The sequence below is a fragment of the Phaenicophaeus curvirostris genome, chromosome 5 (assembly GCF_032191515.1).
Source record: "Phaenicophaeus curvirostris isolate KB17595 chromosome 5, BPBGC_Pcur_1.0, whole genome shotgun sequence".
In the NCBI taxonomy this organism is placed as follows: Eukaryota; Metazoa; Chordata; class Aves; order Cuculiformes; family Cuculidae; genus Phaenicophaeus; species Phaenicophaeus curvirostris.
This window is the reverse complement of record NC_091396.1, coordinates 40,339,538-40,361,632: the sequence shown is the minus strand read 5'-3', so window position 1 is coordinate 40,361,632 and position 22,095 is coordinate 40,339,538. Positions and strand designations below refer to the sequence as shown.

Below are 22,095 nucleotides of genomic sequence, written 5' to 3'. Positions count from 1 at the left end.
AAGTGTCAAATAGATGCGAGAATACCCTCCAGACACCTCCTCCCTGAGTTACGTCACTGCTGTGGCACTGAACTGCTGGAAGTCACATGGCAAACTTGAACGGAAGACTGCTCCTCACTAAAACTAACTTTGGTTTTTATTTTGAATTTTGGAGGTAGCTGAATAGTTACCCTCACAATTTTATTCTCTTCTTTTTCATTTGTAATTCAGGGTGAGAATGGAGAGCTGAAGCACAATGACATAAATAGAATTACTTAAAAGAACTGTGGTAGCAATCTTGCCTAGTAATGAACAGTGTCCTCTAGACATATAGAGTCGCTTTGACTTAGGCTGGGGAACTACGCAGCTCATCCCACCTCTCTCTGTAGACTTCCTCTTATTCTCTTCTGTTCTGCAAGAAGTACACAAAGAACGCTGTGGAGTTAGTTGCCCCTCCATTACCCTTCCAAAGGAATACACAAGCAGTATGACAGCCTTTTATTAAACAAATGATTGAATGTGATTTGCAAGATCTATTTGTTATAAAAGTGCACACATTATTTAACAGAAGGAATTCCAGGTCTGTTACTGAATTTCAGCCTAGGATGAAAAAAAAGGGAAGAGAGACATATTTAATTAAATTTAGAATTGGAACACAAAATCAGAGGGGAAGCTTTCTGAAATCTACCACTACCATTCATTCAAAATTATTAGAATTGGACATATAATCAGGCTGTGACATAAAACACTAATTTGAATGCAAATCCCATTTATACACAACAATTTACCAAATCAGGACCCTAGTCCTCATGTTCTCAATCAGTTCCAAGAAGTATGTCTGTATGCAAATTTGGTTGCATACAAGTAAATGAGCTTAGATTAACAGCTCAGTAAACGAGCTCCCTTTGCAAGCAATAAATGGACAGTGCTTACAAAAGCCTGCCTTGTGGCATCTGAAATCTATCAGCAGCTTTGCAAGTACAGAAGTGTTAATATCTTTGCCCCTCTAATATATACAGTGTGTAAAACATTTCAAACCATAGAAATGTAATTGCACTTTCCTTAAGTATAGCATTCATCTTTTTTTAAAAAGGTTTAACTTGACATATATTGTTAAGCAATGTAATTAAGTGCCATGTGTTTCTGTGTACTTTCCATTGCTCAGAAACACCCTGAATGCTTCTATGTAAATTACTTTAATCAATCACTCTGTTTATGTGACAATTCATAATCAAAATACCAGATATGCATTTTGAGTAAAGGTTCCAAACAGCAAGTTAAACCCAGGGCAGAATACAGAGATATAGATGGCATTTCTGCTGAGGAATGAAGCCTGAGCATCCTCTGTGCATGAGGCAGAAATGACAGAATATTAGCACAGAAGAGGGATTGCTCCCTGTGCTTTTCAAGTAATCCCAGTATTTGGTAAATGGCAGGAGATATTATTTATTTGTTCTTAATAAGAGGAAAACATGCAGAGTTTCAGTCAAGCAGCTCTGCAGGTGCAGAACTGGAAGCAGCCAGCCAAGGTCTGAAAAATCAATATCAGAAAAGTATTAAGAGCTACATTGCAAGGTCTGTTTCTGCCTGACACTCCCCTCTCCCCCGTCCTCCTAACTAACTACTTTGTTGTATATATAGATGACTTAATATAGGCAAAGAGCTGAGCAAAACAAAGGTAAGAAATTCCTTGTTAACTGAATACGTATGTAACTCTTCATATATATTTACATCTGTTAGGGCAAGATAAAACAAGTATTTTAAAAGAAGTCCTTGAAAAATTACTTAAAGATTCTGCTTAAACATACACAGACACCAGGAACAAGTAAGTCATTTCATGATGCAAGAAAACAGAAAATTTTGGAATAGTATAATGAAACATGGTATTTTAATTAAAAAATATTTTTACTTATTCCCACAAGCATTTGATAAAGAAAGGAGATGTTCCCCAGACATAAACCAGAATATTTTTAGCCCCTACAGAAATTTTCTTTCTGGTAGTGAAATAACTACTTATACTACAGCAGAATATTCCATAGCGCTTAATACAACTAGACAGTTTCTGAACAAATACAATTGCTCATTTGACTTGTCCTCTGATGCTCAAAAAAAATCTCAGCCTTTCAATCTAATGCCATGAAAAGCAGATGCACTGCAACAGCTCAATATCTTCCCCCAAAGGTATTTCTGAGCAATCTGTTCTGCCAAGTATAGAGAGAAACTGAAATGGAGCACAAGAACAGTTTGCTCCAAAGTTTTCCATAAAGAGAAGGAAACACTATTCCTTCTCAGTATAGACTAAAAGTAACTTTTAGAAGTGCCTAGGAAAGAAGTCAAGAGTCCTGTTCAATACAAAAGAGAAAATGGCGGCCTCCTCCTCCCTGATGGCTTTTAATAATGTTAAGAACTGAAGGCAAATGCAGTAGCCTGAAGTTTCTGTCACTGTGATCTATACAGCCTACAAAATTAAACAATTTCCAGAAGACAACAATAATTGTCTACACCACATTCCAAGAGACTGAGGGAAGGCACTCAACACGGGGCTCCTACTCAGCTTCAGAAAGCCCAGGCAACACCGTGTCAGCCTGGAGGGAGGAGGGCACACAGCTCTGGGACAGCCTGGCATGGCCACTAGAGCCCCGGGACAGTCCCTGAGAATGACTGAAAAGGAATACTTTTGTGCAACCCCAGCATGGCTGATGGAGACTATATCGGCACTACCACACACAAAAAGCTCTTCCACTAGGTTTGAGTTGTTACTACAAAGAAACTTCAGGAGCCAAGATTCGCATTTCTCATGGACTCAAAGCACTTGTTCTCTAAGAGATGACACTTTGAGAAGCAAACTTTTATTATGTAGTCAGCCTTGAGATTGATCATTGATCTGCTGCTCTCTACCCTTGACTCAAAAATAATCTTCCCTACATAATTTACAGAACCTTTTCTTCAGAAATATACTATCTATTTTTTCCTTTTCTACAATATAGAACTGTCTGTAGCTCAGCTGCCGAATAATGATGACTGGAAAAGAAATACAGAACTAGGCTAGTTTCTCTTCTTATGCCTTTTAGCAATAAAATCAAGCACGAAAGTATAGTAATATAAACACAAACATATCAGAAGAAAATGGGCTAACATCACACCATCTAATTAAACTAATCACCAGGTTGATTCAGCTATGTTAAGCACATCACAAAGATATCGGCACTGTTGAACTATCAAATCCAGTCGTCAATACAGTTTTACAGCATTGTTACCAGCATTTTATATCTGACTCAGATTTTCTGTACAATAACAACAGAAGGAAATACTGCAAGTGTTGGCAACAAGAATCAAAAGGGAGAAGCTTATTTAGCCCATTTCCCATATGTATTTTAGCCAATATTTCTGTAATTATGTTAAAAGCTAACATGTAGTTTAAGACTGAAGACTTAAGCTATCCAATGGGAATCAATGTCCCTAATTCTCTTCACAAGTCATTTAAGGAAGTTAAACTTCAGTTTATACTCTGGTACAATGATAAAATTAATAAATTCCTTATTGGGGTACCAACAGACTAATGCAGACATCAACTCATGCCCATAATCGAGACATTGATGCTAAAGTAGTGCTTAAACTAAAAATCATTAGATTAAAAAAGTCAGAAAATATTCTTTAAGTACTATGTATAATGGAGACAGAACTTCTATAGAGGACAAGCTAAGGCCTTCAGAAGAAAGGATTACAGGAGAAAATAATGATAGAAGTTATTATTCAAGTCACGACGCTGCTGAAATGAACTCTCCGATATTACCATAAACCATGCAATATAAAAACTGGAATAGAATCAATTAGATCTAGACCACTGAACTGAGGCCAAAAGATGGTAGATTTCTATACAGAACTTGGGTATTTGGTTGGCAAGATGTTATCGGATCTCAGAATAAGTAGCTTTGAGGTCAAGCACTAATTTTCAACAATGAAATATTTGGGGTTTTTTTTATAATCTGTTTTTCACAGATAAGAACAAAAAACCATCCTCCAAACTTTCTATACTTAAATTTCACAGCATTGGGCACTGGAACAGGCTGCCCAGGGAGGTGGTTGAGTCACCTTCCCTGGAGATGTTTAAGTGACGGGTGGACAAGGCACTGAGGGGCATGGTTTAGTATTTGATAGGAATGGTTGGACTCGATGATCCGGTGGGTCCTTTCCAACCTGGTGATTCTACGATTCTATATTATATTCTCCTGAGTCACCAAATCCACAATAATTTACCCTCGGTAACAAAACCAGCACTGGAGAGTCTGCTTGAATTACCCTGAAGCACAACAATCCATACATCCAACAAGAAATAAGAAATCACAACAAGGCTGCACAAAATACAGAACCTTTCACTCCCACTGGGAGATTCATGAGGATGAGAGAGTAAAAAAAGAAAAAAAAAAAAAAAAAAAGAGTGTAAGTGAGAACACATGTAAAACAATGCAGAGCAGATAACAGACTTGCTGGGATTCTTGACAATGAGACTTTGACTGTGAAGTTGGTACATGTTCTCCGTTAGAATTGTCTTTAGGTCAGAAACGACCAAAATCAACTGTACATAGCTTGTCCTGACAAAGAGTGGATCACATCAAGTGCATTAAAGACACACACAAGATGTAAAAATAAAAATCATTCAAAAATTGCACTTATTTTGCAGTTGCTCACGTAACTTTCTCACAATTTAAAGATGTGCTGAAAGTCTTAGTCCTACAATACTAAGAGTATTTACTATGAACTAGACAACAGATAATCAGTAAAAGCATCACATATATACTGCCAAAATAATTGCTGTGCCTACAGAACAAGCTTTCACATTCAACAGTGCCCTTAATTGTGAAACTGAAACAATAAATTATTACTTGTATTCTAAACCTAATTAAAATAATTGGCTAAAGGTGCTGGTATCATGAATTTCAGGGACATTCAGTGATTACTGCCAAGCAATGGATAGTCTTCAAATTCTGATTTGCTTCCGGTATTTTTATTTAGATTCAATTCATACTTCATGGTTTACAGGCAGAAAAAACTGCTTACATTTAGCAGAAAAAGTACTTAGAAGGGGCATCCGCTTTAGCTGCATAATAAAAGAGCTGTATTTCAAAGGTATCATTCTGCTGGGACCACATGTTCCTTCTTTTAAAAGATACTGTTGATTGAACAAAACACTGTAGGAGGAGAAACATTTATCACAGCTTTGTAGTACAGAAAAGTGGAGTTTTTTTTTCCTTGAGGGAGAGGGGAGGACACAGACACCAATCCCTGCTACCTTAAGCACAAGTACCCTAGATTTGTGTCAATCACTTGGTATATGAAAAACAACCACTTTTACAAGGAATACTGGTACAAAACCTGCTGCAATTCTTGGATAGCTGCAGTTATTTTCTGGGAGCAAAAGAGATACGGGAGGATGATACGAGTGAAGAATCAAACAGTCATCTTCCAATGGTTGGAATGCAAGATGGATTATCAAAGGAAAACAACTCTGTGCCATCAATTTAACATAGATTAATTCAATATTAATTTTTAAAAACTGTTTATATAGCTATATTCATATATTATTTACTAAGTAAAATTCCCGTGCTATGCTAAACAATGTATCAATATTTAAGAATGGAGAGGTTCTACATTTGTTCTGACCAAAAAGATGAAAAAGAAATGCTGAAAAAAAGACAAAAAAGAATGCCTAAAAAACCAGCTTTGGTGAGCTCCACCTATGCATTCAGAAGCAATCCTGAAAGCTCCCTTGGAAAATCTTGACTATTCAGAAAGAGAAATATCAAAAACTCCATTGAGCACTAAGTTAAAACGAGAAGCTCATTTGGAATCCATTAATTATGTCTATTTAGGAGAAAGCAGCAAGTCTTACAGGCTCAATCTAGCAAGCATACTGTAAACGCCCCCACCCGGGATTAAACGCCCCTGCCCGGGATAACACCAAACCAAACACAAAGCTGGGCACTTGTGGCCATTAAAAACAAAAGAAAACAAAGCTTGTGGTTCTGCTGTTACAACTGCAGCAGTTTGCTATTATAATTAGACATAGGAGAGAAACCACCCATGAATGAGATGATGTGCATTTCAATTTCTCAGGCAGGTGGCATTTACATGGGCCACTGTACATTCAGGAATGAAAAAGCCACAGAAGCAACAAGAACCCTATATAAGGCCAGTAGCTGAGGTATTACCCTGGAAAGCTGAAAATTCAGATTAACTGAATTTCCTGTATAGTACTAGTCATGCTCCCCCTTCACACATCTAGTCCTGGCTCTGCGAATCTTGCATCCCTGGCTGCACTGCAGAAGGCTTCAACTGCTGTATGTGATTTCAGGGCATTCTCCTGGGTAGCAGGAAATACAAGCTAAAATGGTAAACTGAGAAAGTAACTAAACTTGCAGCTCCCAAGTCCTGGCTGAGTGGTTATGGAAACTTCCCAGGCTATTATTATGAACAGAGAATGAGCCTGTCGAATTAAACTGCAAGAAATGTCTTGGCGCTCTAAAGAAGATATCTGATTTTGGCTCTAAATCTGAGCTCCACAGAGCTGTCTGATACAGGCTACAAATAGGTGCCAAAATCCATAACAGAGACAGAAAGCGAGACACATCCCATAAGCTCTTCATAATAGCCTTCTTACTCAAGATCTTTAGTATCATTCACTTCCAGCTGGTGAATCAACCAACTCTGATTTACACCATTAATTTCCACTTACACCATATCAAGCCCTAAACATCAGCTCTCTATGACACTCCATCTATTCTACTAAGGCAGTGCCACAGAGCATGAAGGTAAATCTAGGAGGGGAAAGTAACCCCTCACATAGTACCACTGGGAATGACAAGTGATGTAGTCCCACCATCCCAGGTACACAGCAGCTCCAAACTAGCCTTCAGTTTAACTTGCCATTCCTGCAGGCAGGGCACCTACCTCTTAGGCACTGCAATGATCAGCACAGCAATACCCATCTTCCTTTTTTACATCTAAGCTATAGCAGCTGCAAAGAATGAACTTATTCCTTTATTAGTGGAGAAGAATAAAGAAAGTAGAAGAGCAGCATTAGGTGCCCACTAGTTTTTTGAAAAGTCTTATATTAATGGAAGCCTGGTTTAGACAAGAAAACAAAAAATACCTTCTCTTTTCCTAGTTCCCCTACCACCAGTATTCTTGTTTAGTAAACACAAGAACATGCTAAAATTGCCCCTCGTTTCCAAGAATGAATTTGGATGCCATTTAGGCACAAAGTTCTGAACTTTGTTACAGAGCAATCTAAAACCTCAGCAATTTCCTTTGAAAGCTTAAGAAGGGATGGGGGGGAAGAGAGGAGGACAGTGAAACGCAGCTGTTTTGAGACACCGTGAGCTCTCTGTCATTTCTTCCTGTCCAGTCAAGAAATCCAGCAGAACAGTTACACATTTGGAATTTGTTTTGTTTTATGCAAAGGAGGCCAGAGACATGCATACCTGCGTAAGCTGTGTGAGAGATGAGGCTACTCAAAGCCTAGCAAAGAAAATACTCTCACAGTCTGTTCTCACCACAGCAGTGGCTGCACAGTCATAACCATGACAGCAGAGGAATCAGACCAAGAAATGTTTTCTGTAAATACATTCTCACTATGTTCTTAGGTGCTTTTTTTTTTTTAATCCTCCAAGACATTTAAAATACATTTACTGCAAATACTTCCAGTGTAGCAGTAAGTTGTTGGCGAAGCTTTTGTTTTCTTCTGGCTTTCCTAACACTTCTTTCTATGATTGTCAACTCCTTTCAGAGACTATAATCCCTTTTCATATCAGCTGTTAACGCAAGCCAATAAAGCTACAGGGATCCGTATAGATCCTGCTTCCTTCATTAACCAAAGAAAGCCCACAGAACAGGTTTTGTAGCTTCCACAAAAAGAAAGAACCAAGCCCATAAGCGTTCAATCATCCCTTCCCAAAACATAGAGAAGCACTCCAGTAAGAGGGATATATTGCACTTGGGTGATGGTTGGAATTTTCTGACTCCCTAGGTATTTAACCTGGGAGGCAGAGAGGTGGAATGAAGGAGCCATCTGTGCTTTTGCCCGCAGTACGTCCTTGCATCTATGTTTAGCTTCTAATCTCCAGGAACTACAATAAGTTCCTTAAATGGGTACATAGTGTCCGGGACTGGTTAAGGCAGCTCTCTCTGGACAAATGGGACCTTTCAAAGTGATTATTCACATTTGAACAAATTAGTGATGATTATACAAATTCCTGTTACAGGCTGTTCTAAACATCAACATCTCAACTAAAGCACAGTGCACAAATTAGTGTCAAGATTTCCATTTATTTCAATGGGCTCTGAATGACAAGAAATTAGTTGATTTATTCCTTAGACTTAGCAAACTAAATGTAACAAAAAACGTATAAGTATTTTTTTAAAACAAATTCTTTTATAAGGTATGAGTGAGTCATCTGCTTTTCTTCCATTTTAAACAGTTGGCTTAATTTCAGTGATAAAATAAGGGATGTCAATTGACCTTCCTTGCTTTAAATGAAAGCTTATTAAAAGACTTAAGAAAAAGCCTCACAAGCATTCAGAGTTACTGTTTACTGTCTGGCAGCTGTAGACAAAATCTTAGTAGCATATCAAAGTGCACTCTTACGACTTCAAAGTTTGGCCACTACTTACTACTAAGCGTTGGTCCCCTTTTCAAAATATCTCACTAGCAGATCTTGATCTTTCTAAACAGAACAAACAGATAACATCAATTATCTTATATGTAAGGGATTAAATGTCTGGATCTTTGCATTTTTGTACTTTGGATGATAAAAGTAAAAATAGAAAAGTATCCCAACAGTGAAGTCTCAACTTACTTTCCCCCCGCCCCAAGTTGTAAAGTAGCAGACTCTGGCCCCACCTCAGGCTAAGATAACTCAAAACAGAAAAATAAAATAGAAGAAATATGTTTGTAATCGCTGAAATACTGGCAAATTTTTCACTGTAGTGACACCTGGAGAGACTACTGTATTTTAGAAATTAAGCACTGTGAAGTATAAACACATCTTTGTAGTTTAAAACACAAGCACAGCTTTGTTTAGCTTTATGAAACGTAAACTGTAAATATCCTGCTATAAACTATCTGCCTCAATTCCTCAGTTAGTTGCTGACTATATCAATACATGAATATTATGAAATTCAAGTCTATTTTCAAATTGGCAAAAACTGTCAAATGGAAGACATTGCCAAAACACAAAATACAGAAAGGGGAAAAAATATTAATCTACCTTTAGCATATACACTTTAGGTACATCTACTCTGTTGATAAACAGACAAGCGTGCACAGACACTTAAATACATATTAGAGGGCAAAAAGAGATACAATTTTGAAAAAAATACTAACAACTATTCATGTTTCTGATCACTTTTGCTACACATTCCCCTTGCAGCATCTCACTTTTCTCACCGTGAAAATTTACTGCCATAATGCAAGTTAAATTAGATAGAGAGCCCTTCCTAAACCAAAAAGTGTTAAAGTAAAATGCACAATGAAAAAAAAAATCTTCTGGCTTCACTACATGGCTTTCACTTGCTCTTCACATTTACAAAAAGAATATTTGACTCACTATTATTGACTCACTATTACTATTCTGGGGATCCTCGCAATTAATTCAAAATATAGCTAAAAAAAAAAAAAAAAATCAAAGCTATCAACTTCTTATTGCCCTCTTCTTTCCAACCCAGTATGTGTCATTCTCTGCTAAATCTCGTTTCACTGCTCCCTCTCATCCATCAAATACACTCTTTCACTGATTTCATTCTCATGAGACAGGTTTTTTCCCACACTAATAGTAAATTCCTCTTTGAGAAAGCCCCCAATGACACTGACCAGGTGAAGTGATGAAACAAATCAAAATTGGAACTTGATGCAAAATTGCTCAAGCCATGGAACTGAAGGATAAGATTTAGCTACCTTTAAAATCCAAGGCTTGCACCTATTTTACTAAGGCAGTGCCACAGAGCATGAAGGTAAATCTAGGAGGGGAAAGTAACCCCTCATATAGTACCACTGGGAATGACAAGTGATGTACTCCCACCACCCCAGGTACGCAGTGGATCCAGTGTAGGCTTCAGTTTGACTCGCCACTCCTGCAGGCAGGGGACCTATATCTTGGGCACTGCAATGTTCAGTACAGTAATACCTATCTCCCTTTTTACATCTAACCTACAGCAGCTACACAGAATGAACTTAATCCTTTATTAATAAAAAAACTAGACAAATGGCATTGTCTACTGCAGTCCACATTTTGAAATTTTTCATATAACTAAGTATCACAAGTCTTCCTGTTTAGCAAACACTTAACACATGCTAACCTTTAAAGCCATGTCTCCAGAATCCATTCCTGAACAAATTCCTCCTTGCTTTTCTTTTCCAAAAAAATTGGACATAAAGGATTTATTCTACATATGTAAAATTATTTCAATACTTGCTTTGCTGCCATCGTTGAACTTTCCTTTGTCCAGTTTAGACTGTAAAATATTCAAGGCTAAAACTGATAGCAAGACTCAATATAACAACAAAAAATTCAGCCTTTGGTTCTCCATGCACTACGAAGGAGCGCCAGATGCATTACACTGAGTTTCATATACGTATGCGTTCTAGGCAGTAAAACGCTAAAGCAAATAATTGCCATAAGTCTCCAGCACAACCTTATTCATGGTGCTGCTACTCAATTCTAAGATGCCTTAGAGCCCATCAATGCACATAAGCCTAGAACCTCAATTTTTAAAGCTCTCCCAGATCAAGGTACTTCTACCAAAAGAAGAGGTATAACAGGAAAGAAAAAAGTTTTATTCTTTTTTTAATTTATTTCACAGTTCATATTCACAATGCTCATTCAAGAAATAACGCTTATTTGTGTTTGACTTTTATGTCTCTGCCTACAGGGATCTCATCTAAAGAGGCTGTCCAAATGACTGGAAATGTTACTGAAGAAAGGATGCTCTCAGTCATTATGTTGAAACTTCCTCATTTGATTGCCAGGCCTAATTGTATATTCATTTGAACAAGCATTTGAACAAGACAGATGAGCTAGCATGACTGTCTAGCTTAGTGATTAGGACACTCAGAGAAACATCTGTGTTGCAGTTGAGGTTTTGACTTAGTGCTCTAACCAGTGATCTCTGTGAAAGGAAGCGTCATTTTCTCCTCTTTGAGCTTAAGTCTTTAATGAAGTTATTTTATATATTGATAGTCAAACAGGCAGTGAAATGCAATTTTAGAACAAATTCCAAAGTTGCAGAACAACTTAGGTTTGAAGGGACCACAAGAGGTTATCCATCTGGTCCACCTTGCTGCTCAAAGCAGGACCAACTTAGAACAGGTTACTCAGAGTCTTGCCCAACTGAGTTTTGAACATCTTCCAAAAGAGAGATTCTAGAATTTTTCTGGACAACCTGTTCTGATGGGTGAATGCTTTTACTAAAAAAAAAAAAACCAAAAACCCAAAAAAACAACAAAAAAAAACCCCAACAAAAAATCCACACACCAGTCCCCCACTTTTCTTATTAGACAGTGCACATTCCATTCATTGCCTCTTGTGCCATCACTGTACACAACCAGGAAGCATCTATCTTTACCGTCTCTGTACATATCCATCAGGTAGTTGAGGACAGCAGTTCATATTGCCCTTCAAAGCCCGGAAAAAAAAAACCAAAAAAAACCCCACCATCCCCGCTCTCTCAGTGTCTCTTCGCACATTACAGGCTTCATCTCCCTTATCGCCTTCTTGGCTCTTTGCTGGAGAATATATATGCAAGGTAGCATGTACCATCAGAAGTTAAGCAGTTGTGCATATATCTGCAAATGGCATCTACATTCTGATAATATCAGTTGTGGTGGATGCCAGTGCTACATTTTCATTGATCTGAGGCATTCTTAGATTCTTAGCAGATTTTATATCACTGACACACATACATACATACACTTTGGGAACCTGACATACAAAATATATCATGCTCAATAGAAGAAATGTATAATAAATCTCTTTCACAAACACAAAAAAGTATCAAAGGAAGAAGCTTAGATTTACTTGGAAGTTGTAAAAACTAATCTTTGTATTTCTGTGCATCTCGAGAAGTAGTAGCTTACTACAGTGCTGAACACTGTGTAAAGAGAATGAAACTTCCACAGTCCCAAAAACGTACACCAGAAGCCAGTATGTGGACACAAACAGAAGGACAACTTTTAGTAAACCATAAACAATCAGACAAAAAGCTCAGCATGTAATAGCCAACTACCTTGCTGGCAATGATTTTGTTGTGTACTGCTTCCAAAAAAATACACATTGCTCCTTCTAATTTGGAATGATTTTCCCTAATTTCTCCACTCTTCTGTTTATAAGAATTCTATTTTTACACACATGCAAAGTTGATGGTAGAAACTGTGAAAATGTATATGCTGAAGAATTTATGAGATTTAAGGCAGTGTTAAAAACACATATGATAAACGAATTCAGACTGATGACTACAGACACCATATACAGAATATCCTGCTGTGTAGAACATGAACATTATAACAGTCAACAGCAGCATGGTAGCTATTTTACCTTAATCTCATCTATTTTTCTTGTCTTCCCAAGCGCAGTAGTAACATGCACCTAAAACAAACATTTACAGAAAAATTGTCCCTGGATCCACATATGCAGCCTCTTCGATTTAAATAATGTAAAGGAGAATACCAGTAAATACTCAAACTTCTCAAGCAGCAGCAACTGCACACAATGATTTACTAGCTAGCCTATGTCAAACCAAAACAGTATTGGACATCTATAATCTTCTCTATAGAAATGGGTCACTTCAGGAAATGATCAAAACCCCACAACGCTATAGCCTGCTGGTTTTGTTCTCCAAGAATTACCCAATACTACTGTTTCCAAGTTAATGTTATCTCAAATCTTTATATGTACTTTTTCACTTTTCCATTCACTCCACTGTTGCTTTTATGGCAGCTTTTTGATGGAGGCTGTTGGAATTCCCAGACCTCACAACCCCCAGTCTGCTCAGTATTTCGAAGACTGCTTATCCATCTGTCTGCATGTTCCCTATTCCAAATAACATATGATACTGTACAACTACTTATGTATAACAACTTAGTATCAGAGAACTGTGTTACAAATAAGGTTTGACTACATATATGTATATTCCCATATACACACTCGAATATATAAATAATATCACCACTACTTCTGGCAAGTGCTGGTTTTGAAGCAGTTCTTCTCTTAATAGAGGACAGTTTCAGAAGGAGATCACACAGAAGTAGAAGACAAAATCATAGAACAGTTAAGAGTTGGAAGAGATCTCAAAGATCATCCAGTTCCAACCCCCCTGCCCTAGGCAGGGACACCTCCCACCAGACTAGGCTGCCCAAGGCTCCATCCAGCCTGGCATGAACACCTCCAGGCATGGGGCAGCCACAACTTCCCTGGGCAACCTGTGCCAGTGCCTCACCACTCTCATAGTGAAAAAACCCTTCCTTATGTCTAGCCTAAATCTGCCTCTCTCCAGTTTACACCCATTCCCCCTCATCCTGTCAGTACACACCCTTGTAAAACATCCCTCCCTAGCTTTCCTGCAGGACCCTCTCAGGTACTGGAAGATCACTATAAGATCTCCTTGGAGCCTTCTCTTCTTCAGGCTGAACAACCTCAACTCTCTCGGTCTGTTCTCATATGGAAGGTGCTCCAGCCCTCTCATCATCCTTGTAGCCCTTCTCTGGACTTGTTCCAACAGCTCCATATCCTTCTTATGTTGAGGATTCCAGAACTGGACACAGTACTCCAGGTGACGTCTCACAAGAGAGGAATAGAAGGGCAGAATCACCTCCCTTGACCTGCTGGCCACACTTCTTCTGATGCAGCCCATGATGTGGCTGGCCTTCTGGGCTGCGAGTGCACATTGCCGGCTCATGTTGAGCTTCTCATCAACCAGCACCCCCAAAGTCCTACTCTGCAGGGCAGCTCTCAATCATGTCATCCACCTCTAGACAAACTTTCAACATTATATAACTGCATAAACCGAGTTAAAGTTTTTTTAAAGCACAAGACTGGATCTTCAGACTATAACCCTATTCAACTTCCGATTTGAGCTAATAAAACAATTGTGATAATTCTTCTGCTGAATTTATGGTTTTCAACATGAACATAAAGTGTATAAAAAGCCCATCTATGCTTCAAAATGCAAGGCCCCATTCCCTTTTGCTCGCACACAGCTGCTCTGCATGGGAAGTTTCATATAATTTGTTTCCCTATGTTCTTTCCTTTCCAATTATATTCCTCCCAGCGAACCTGTGTTTTATTTGAATTTTCTTTCAATACATACCTTTTATAAAACAGATCTACTTAAGTGGCACAGGAAGAAAGAGATGGAGGAATTACAATTAGCCAATATTTTAGGGACTCATTAGGATTGAGCCAATCCAGGATAAGTTTCATTGTCTTTCTCAGAAAATGTGTTCAATCTTATCAGGTACATCTAAGGAACCTTTAGAGCTCACAATACACTTAACAGCACTGAGGCTCTACTTCATAGCCATACTGTACCAAGGATGCTGCCAATGCACAAAACATTCTTGATACTCTAGAGGAGTATGATAAGGAGGAAATACAAGAGACTTGCCACGTTAAGATCTGAGTAGCCCATAAAAATACAGGTCTTGAAAGGAGAGCAGATATTTAGGCTAATTCCAAGGGGATTGTTTGAATTTAATAGAACTGCTAACATCTGTAATCCACATTGAGTAGGTAATGCTTTTTTCTAAGAATTATATATATTGATATGACAAAGATACAAGGAGAACTACACACTGAAATACGCACTCATACACTTGTATTTTACCTGTAGTCCCATCTCTTTTATTTGGGGTTTTTTTAAATAGAAAAGCTGATTTTCTGCTGCATAGTCATTTTTCTTCCCCTCTCTGCTAGTATTTCTACTTGATAACACATTTCAAATAAGATAGAAACTTCAAGATCAGAGAAACTATATACTATCCTTCCCATTACCTTTTTTACTGATTACTGCCTAAAGAAGCAACACCCTGCATTAGTACAGCAGCTATTAAACTGGCAGCCAACACAGTGCCACTTCCTCTCCCTCAAACTTTTGGCAGAACAATTGTCAAAATATACTCTAGGCCATATACTAGCGAGTCACGTTGCTTGCAGATCATTTAAGGACCGTGCTTGTACCCTTCTAATCAATCCTTTGCCACTGAAGTGATAAGGTGTTCTCAGACAGAAATGAGAATGATGCTAGAAAACTTACCATACAGACTGTACAGGACAGTGCTGATAACCATTTAAAATCTTTGTTGCAGAAACAGTTTAAAACAGCAAACACGTTTTGCTTGTCTTTTTTTTTTTCTTTTTTTTTTTGTAATCACTGTATTTCTAAGGTTCTTAGCTGTCTACTTGATACTTATTTCAACAGAGCTTTTCAGATATATTTCTGTTCAATAACAGGCTTCAGGTAACTCAAAAAAACTTTTACTGAGCCTAAAGGTTAATCAGAAGTCATTCCAGTGACAAATCCACCAAGATGATGTATTTTAAGGTAGCCTGTTTAACCTGAGCCAACTACCAATGGACTAAGTCAAGACACACAGAGAGTAGAAGAACAAGTGCTGAATGGGACTATACAAAAGAGTAGGCAGCTTCTGAAGTGTATGTTAAGTGAAAACTCAACAGAAAAAGCGTAGCGCTATAGATGGTACTGGAGAACTATCAAAGCTGTCTTATCTGGGCTTTAACAATACTGTTGGAGAAAAGAACTATGTTTTTAAAAACTAAAGTAAACAAAAAGATATTATCTTCTGTCACCTACAGGCAAGCAAGATTCAAAGGAAGCCTTAACAGAAGTCAAAGCATTTTTACATGAAGATGACTGTGGAAGGAAATGGAAGATTTAAAACCCAGATAAGAGAAAAAGATCACCCTGCAGTGTAAATGGGTCTAAGGTACATCTAATTATGTGAATGATGAAGTCACTTCTCAGCCATAACAAAACTCTGGATAATTTCAAGGCATGTAAACTAGAGATGTAATTAACTGAAAGAGTTTCAAATATGTTTATATGGGATCAAATGTTCTATTACTGCTGGAAATTCACTTCCGTTATGGGTGAAAAATAATTTCCTTATGTATTTCTTCTTTCAAGATCAATGACTTATCGCACCCCTTTCCTTCTCTTCTATTGAGCAATATTTTTATTAAAAGTAAGACACATTACAGAATCAAGATGGTATATAATTTCATTTACATACTGATTTGATATATATACATCAATATACGTGTAATGTATATAATATATTAATAGTGTACTAAAGTGTTACCTCTATTTGGTATTATAAGGCACATTTCCTTCAAACTCCATTTAAGGAAAATCATATTGTGTGTTCCAGAAAATCATCCTTGCTCATGAGATGGGGATCACCAGAGAAACATCAACCACTACTTTTGGTGTTATCTTTCCTCACCGTGAGAGTGTTGAGGCACTGGCACAGGTTGCCCAGGGAAGCTGTGGCTGCCCCATCCCTGGAGGTGTTCAAGGCCAGGCTGGATGAAGCCTTGGGCAGCCTGATCTAGTGGGAGGTGTCCCTGCCCATGGCAGGGGGATTGGAACTGGATGATCTTTAAGATCCCTTCCAACCCAAACAATTCTATGATTTTATGATTCTATGATCTACCAGTCTGACACCATACAACACAAGAACAAAGGTAGATTCACAGATTATACATGCAGCAGAAGGAAAGCTGGATTTAAATGTGGTGTTTTATCTAAAGAGCTATGTACCTCGGGGCCATACGCAAGTGGAAGTGAAGAGCCAAAAATGAGGCAGGATCCATTGATCCACCAGAAGAGTAAAACCAGAGAAGGACAAATATATCCATATCACAAAGTGATGTTACATGCAGTAAGTATGTAAGAAAGCACATAATGTATATATTTAACAAATGTATTTTCCAAAGTAAGAATTCCAGAAATTTAAATAAGCTGCAAATGTCAGAAGTATTTAAATACTCATTATAGGAACAGACCAATTACAACTTAAGAAGTTAATGAGTTAATAAGCCCCCACTAATGAATTTGGAAACTAGGCCCTTCAATGTTTTAGTGAAGGAGTATCTGAAGCATGATAAACCCTGGGAAACAGGTTTGTTCATAAGGAAAAACCCAAACAAGTGTCTGAAGTTATTTACAGAGTGAAACATAGTTGTGATGCGCTTAAAAAAAAAAAAACAGTCCACCATCTAACAATAAAAATCATTATAAAATACCACCAGTGTTTTTAATGCAAAAGTCTGGGATCTCTGTGTTGTCAATCTGGCTGGCTTAATTACTTTAAGAACTTAATATTTTATCAGCTATTCTGAATGTACAAGCTCCTTACATTTATATTACATTATAAATGTAGATCAGGGAGCTAACTTAAATAGTTTAGATGTAGTTATAGAGGTAAAGCAGCCATTTCTTAAGAACATGGTTTTAGAAAATTAAATACAAGCAGAAGTACTTTACTCCTGCAAGCAACTTTATCCTGTCAACCCAAAGGTAATAACTAACACCAACCAGAACAGATAAAGAGAAAACAAGGAAAAACAAAGCCCATAACAGACCATAAAAGTATTTCTAACATAAAATGGAATGACAGTACCTTTAAAAACATCATCACACACTGTGTTCCTCTATTGTTTAGGTGTCCGTGGCTATAACAAAATTAGTTCTACAGTTAAGTCCTTGAGACTGACTAGTGACTATGTCAGAAGGGAGATCACAGTTTTTAAAACCAAACTAGCATGCGTTAGTCCAGAAAACTTATTAGTTATTTTCTGAAAACCATAGAAAGAACATCAGAAAGAACACGCTGGTTCTCCCCTCTGTGATCCGTGAGCTTCTTTCTTCTAAGGAGAAGATACAAACAACTTTTTCCAGCACAGACTGGTCCAGCACTACCCTGGTCATCATGCAGAAGTAAAATGCTAGTGGGAAAAAAATACAGCTGTAAAGCCTTCCTCTTTCAGAATTCAGGTTCCACTGTCATGGAAATCACTGATGCCCCAAGTATTAATGGACTCTGTCTCATTCCTATAGCATGATCAGCCAGCACATAACTGCTTCATCAGTTGCTAGGGATCAACAAACTCATCACATGGTATCATCTGTACCCTCCTCAAGGATGCTGGCACACGCTTCCTGGGGAATCCACTGACTGAAGTAACAGCACCTGAGTGCCTGCTAGTCTTCAGTGTCCCAGGGTGGAGTATGTCAATACCAACAGGGGCTAACTTTAGCTCTACCTTTAACATTTTAGGCTCTAGTCTTTGTTAGTCTGGCCAACATAATGCAGCGCACACAGGTCAGAACAGCCTTCCACAGTTATTGACATGGATAGTCCCTATTTTTAGAGGCCAAATCTAGACAAAGATGTTCCTCCTGAAATTTGGCAAACACATGGCTTTTCTGACTAGGGCAATGATTGTCGCTATTCTCAAGTTTGTATTAGAGGAGAACTCAATAAAAATGGAAAAAGGTTAGGGGAAAAAAAAAAAGTCTTTTTTTCAGCAATTAAGGGAACACAAGATTTGGAGGAATTTACAGAAGACATGCAGAAACCTAGTGATCTCCAAGCTGTATACATTAAATCCTTGGAATGGAAGTCAGCCATGAACAATCTAGGTCACTTCAAAGTCTCAACATACAATCTCAACGCATTTTTTCAGCTGTTTGTCTCATTAGCACTTCACAAGTCTATTCACAAAAAAAAAAAAAAAGATCTGTCAAGAAATAAAAAAGCTACCTCACTTCCATATGCCAGGAAATTTAGTAACTAACAATCTATCTGTATTACACAGAGATGGTATCTAATGATTTTTGTGTACCTGTCATATGTCAAACACCATCCAAAAATTCTTAGTGCTGGTGAATTAACAAGCACATAAGGGAATACAGCTATAGATATGCATAGATACCTATACATTCAAATCCTTAGGTAACTTCAAAATGCCTTTTTCTAACAACCGCATAAAGAAACATAAAAAGGAACAAGAAGGAAAGCAACTTGGGGTGATTCACTCATCAAATGCATGGAATGACAGCACTATTTGAAGTGGACAGATAAACACTAAACATAGCAAATTTCCATCTTACCAGAAGTTAAAATTAAATTCTTAAGAATTTAAAAAGACCAACATAAAAAAGTGCTCACTTCTAATGTATGAAATTATGTCATGGACTCTCATTTCTCAGTTAAAGGCATTTATAAATAACTGATTAGTTTGAAACACATATGTACCTAAGTCCTTACCTGTCTCAATAATTTCTCAACAGCTGACATTACCATGAGCCCTCTCCACACAATAGGGGCAGCCTCATCAACCAAGAAACCCATAGACATGCTGAAACAACAAAGCAAAACCTTAAGCTTTCCAGCACAAAACCAAGTACATATGTAAAGAAGCTTGATGTAAATTAAAACATATGCTCACCATGCGATTCCATAGTTCTTAAGGGGCCTCATTAGATTTTCTAAAACAGAAGCAAACAATGAAGTTTTTTGGGGGGGGCAGTTGGTTTAGGGATTTGGGTTTACAGTTCTTCTAATGAAATACGCTTACACATTTTTTTTTCCTTTTAAGAGCAGCTCTCTCTCTGTTAAAAGCATTTGTCTATTTTTCCCCTTCTATACATGTACACCTTTATCTATACTATCCAAGAACATGGCCCCCCTTTTTCTTATGTTGTTGCATTTCACTGATACCTTTCATCTTTTGCCAGAACAACAATGCATTTGCCTATAATGTAATGTCACTTAGTGCTGCTGAAGCCTTGACTTCATATATATATATATATATAAAATCCCCATGCTGCAAGGCATAAATCCCCTATTAGGCAGCTTTCTACTTCCGCAAGACTTTGCTAAATGTTGGGCCATTTACATCAGAACAAAATCAAAGTCCTACAAAATGGGATTTCAGTTTTTTTTTTAAAACTATGCTATTCCCTAATCTCATGAATCAGGGGATTGTTCTGATTAACACACCAGCGTTTTGGGGAATTCTCGTTGTAATAAGTTTGCTCTAGAACCCTAATGGAGAGTTACCAAATAAAGCCCCTCCTAAACTACATGCTGTCAACAGCTCCAGGTAAGAAGCCCTGGGTTTCTTCAGACCAGCAGAAGACTGCAGGACTTCTACAATTTCTGTATAAACTAAAGATGTTTAATTTGAACACTAGTAATGTCCTTGACCTATGCTTTCCAGTGTCAAGAAAAAAAAGGAGGGGGAAATACTGTAAGTGTTATGCTGAGAGAGGAGCAAGGAAACAGAAAGTATCTAAAACTCAAATGCATTCAAAACAAAATCCCACAAAAGCAAAGAATTCCTCTTTATAGTCTCTGCCATCTCAAAATTGTGCGCACACACACAAAAGAATAAAAGGAATTGTATTTGGTCTAGCTGGTTTTTAAGAACATGCACAGGCAGGAACCAGCAGAAAAGAAAGAATACTTTAAGCAATAAAAAAAAAATTTTTTGAAATATATTTTGACAGAAACCTTTGAGGCACCCAAACTAAAACATATATAGCTAGTAAAATAAAAGCAATGTCAATATAATGCAATGCATTCAAAGCTCAACTCCAAATTCCAACAAAATAACACCCAAGAGTATGCAAATCAAACAGCTAAACTCTACAGACAAATGCTTTCAAGCTATCAAGTAAGCAGAGAATTCAAGCCATGTAATTTTGTAGAAATATGGCCCAAAATAAATTCGATGTTTTGGTTTACAAATCAAAAAGAGCAAAGCAAGAAGCTAAACAAATCACTTGCATGACTATTGCCTTTAGGAATGAGCATGGAATCACTCATGGAAAAAAGAGATAGGCTTGGACTAGTGCAGTGCACCAGTGTAATACAACTCTTCTCTACTTGTGCAGCTCTTTTTAGTGTTTAGGTAGGGCTCATTTCAGTGACAAACTAACTGCATTTCTGAGAACCACAGCCTTACTTTCCTCCCCTGCAGAAAGATAGTTTTGTTGATGACATTTGAGCTTTACCTAGAGCCACTTCTAGGCACCGCTTTGGTGTCCTTGTAAAAAATGTCTGTACCACCAGAAGTTATAATGTTGTTAGAAGTCTTGAGAAAATTGACTACATATTTATGTTTGAGAGGTTTTTAAAAAAAAGAGAAAAGTATCTACAACAGCACACATCAGTGCAGATTCAAGGTCTGCTTTGTTCTTCTCACGAAACAGGAACGTCATGAACAATTTTAAGAAAACACAAAGAAAACAAAGAGGGAAGGCCAAACCTTGACCACATAGTACCAGGAACTGAAAGGTAAGAAGAATGGAAAAGATGCATTTATTCTGAGTTCAAAACATTACGCCACTTCTCAGTTCAATCCAAGTACACTACAGTAGGTCAGTCAAATATCCAGAGGTTAACATCTCAACATCCACTACCTGCACAGTTTCTTCTGTGACAGAGGACAAGTAGACATACTAATCTCACACCACAGACCCACCTTCAGAGATCTCCCTCTCCTTCACCTCTGTAGGTAAAATAGGAAAGCTGCTGTGGGTACACTGACCTACAGAGCAGACAAAGGGGCCTCTCTGTTGCAAAAACCTGTACTGTTTATTTCTCAACAGCAGAGATTCATTTTATGAAAGCTGTATCTTATTTTCTTTGGTTAACAACAAGGACTATAAACCTCTTCAAGCTGCAAGATTTAATCAAATTTATACAATGCACAAGAAGAATTCACAACCTGCTGCATACTCTGGCTATAATGTTCTGCGTATTTTCAAAGTACCACAACATATTGCAGAGTATCCCACTGTTTGCCTACTGCTAAAAAGCATTCTTAAGACTAACTCAAACCTAAAGTGCTTCAGTGGGCTCTGGTAATCACTCTTATCTCATCAAAAGCAACAGGCGTTCCTTCTTCTTCACCCTGGGTCTCAGGAACATTTTCTAAAACATAACATGTAAAGAAGACTGAGCTTAATGAGATCTCAGTAACATCTCTAATTCCCATTGCTTTCTGAGTAGAGTTAACAATCCCTCTCTGTAAT

At 37.7% G+C, this 22,095-nt stretch overlaps 1 protein-coding gene across 1 annotated transcript in view; it reads right to left on the bottom strand.

Moving 5' to 3' along the window:
• NUBPL (NUBP iron-sulfur cluster assembly factor, mitochondrial) overlaps nt 1-22,095 on the bottom strand; it is a 94,339-nt gene that overhangs the window by 45,641 nt on the left and 26,603 nt on the right. The window contains exons 5-6 of the mRNA XM_069858388.1: nt 19,503-19,542; nt 19,322-19,412 (exon numbers count right to left, since the gene is read on the bottom strand). Coding sequence (XP_069714489.1) covers nt 19,322-19,412; nt 19,503-19,542 — 131 coding nt within the window. The remainder of the gene's footprint in view (nt 1-19,321; nt 19,413-19,502; nt 19,543-22,095) is intronic.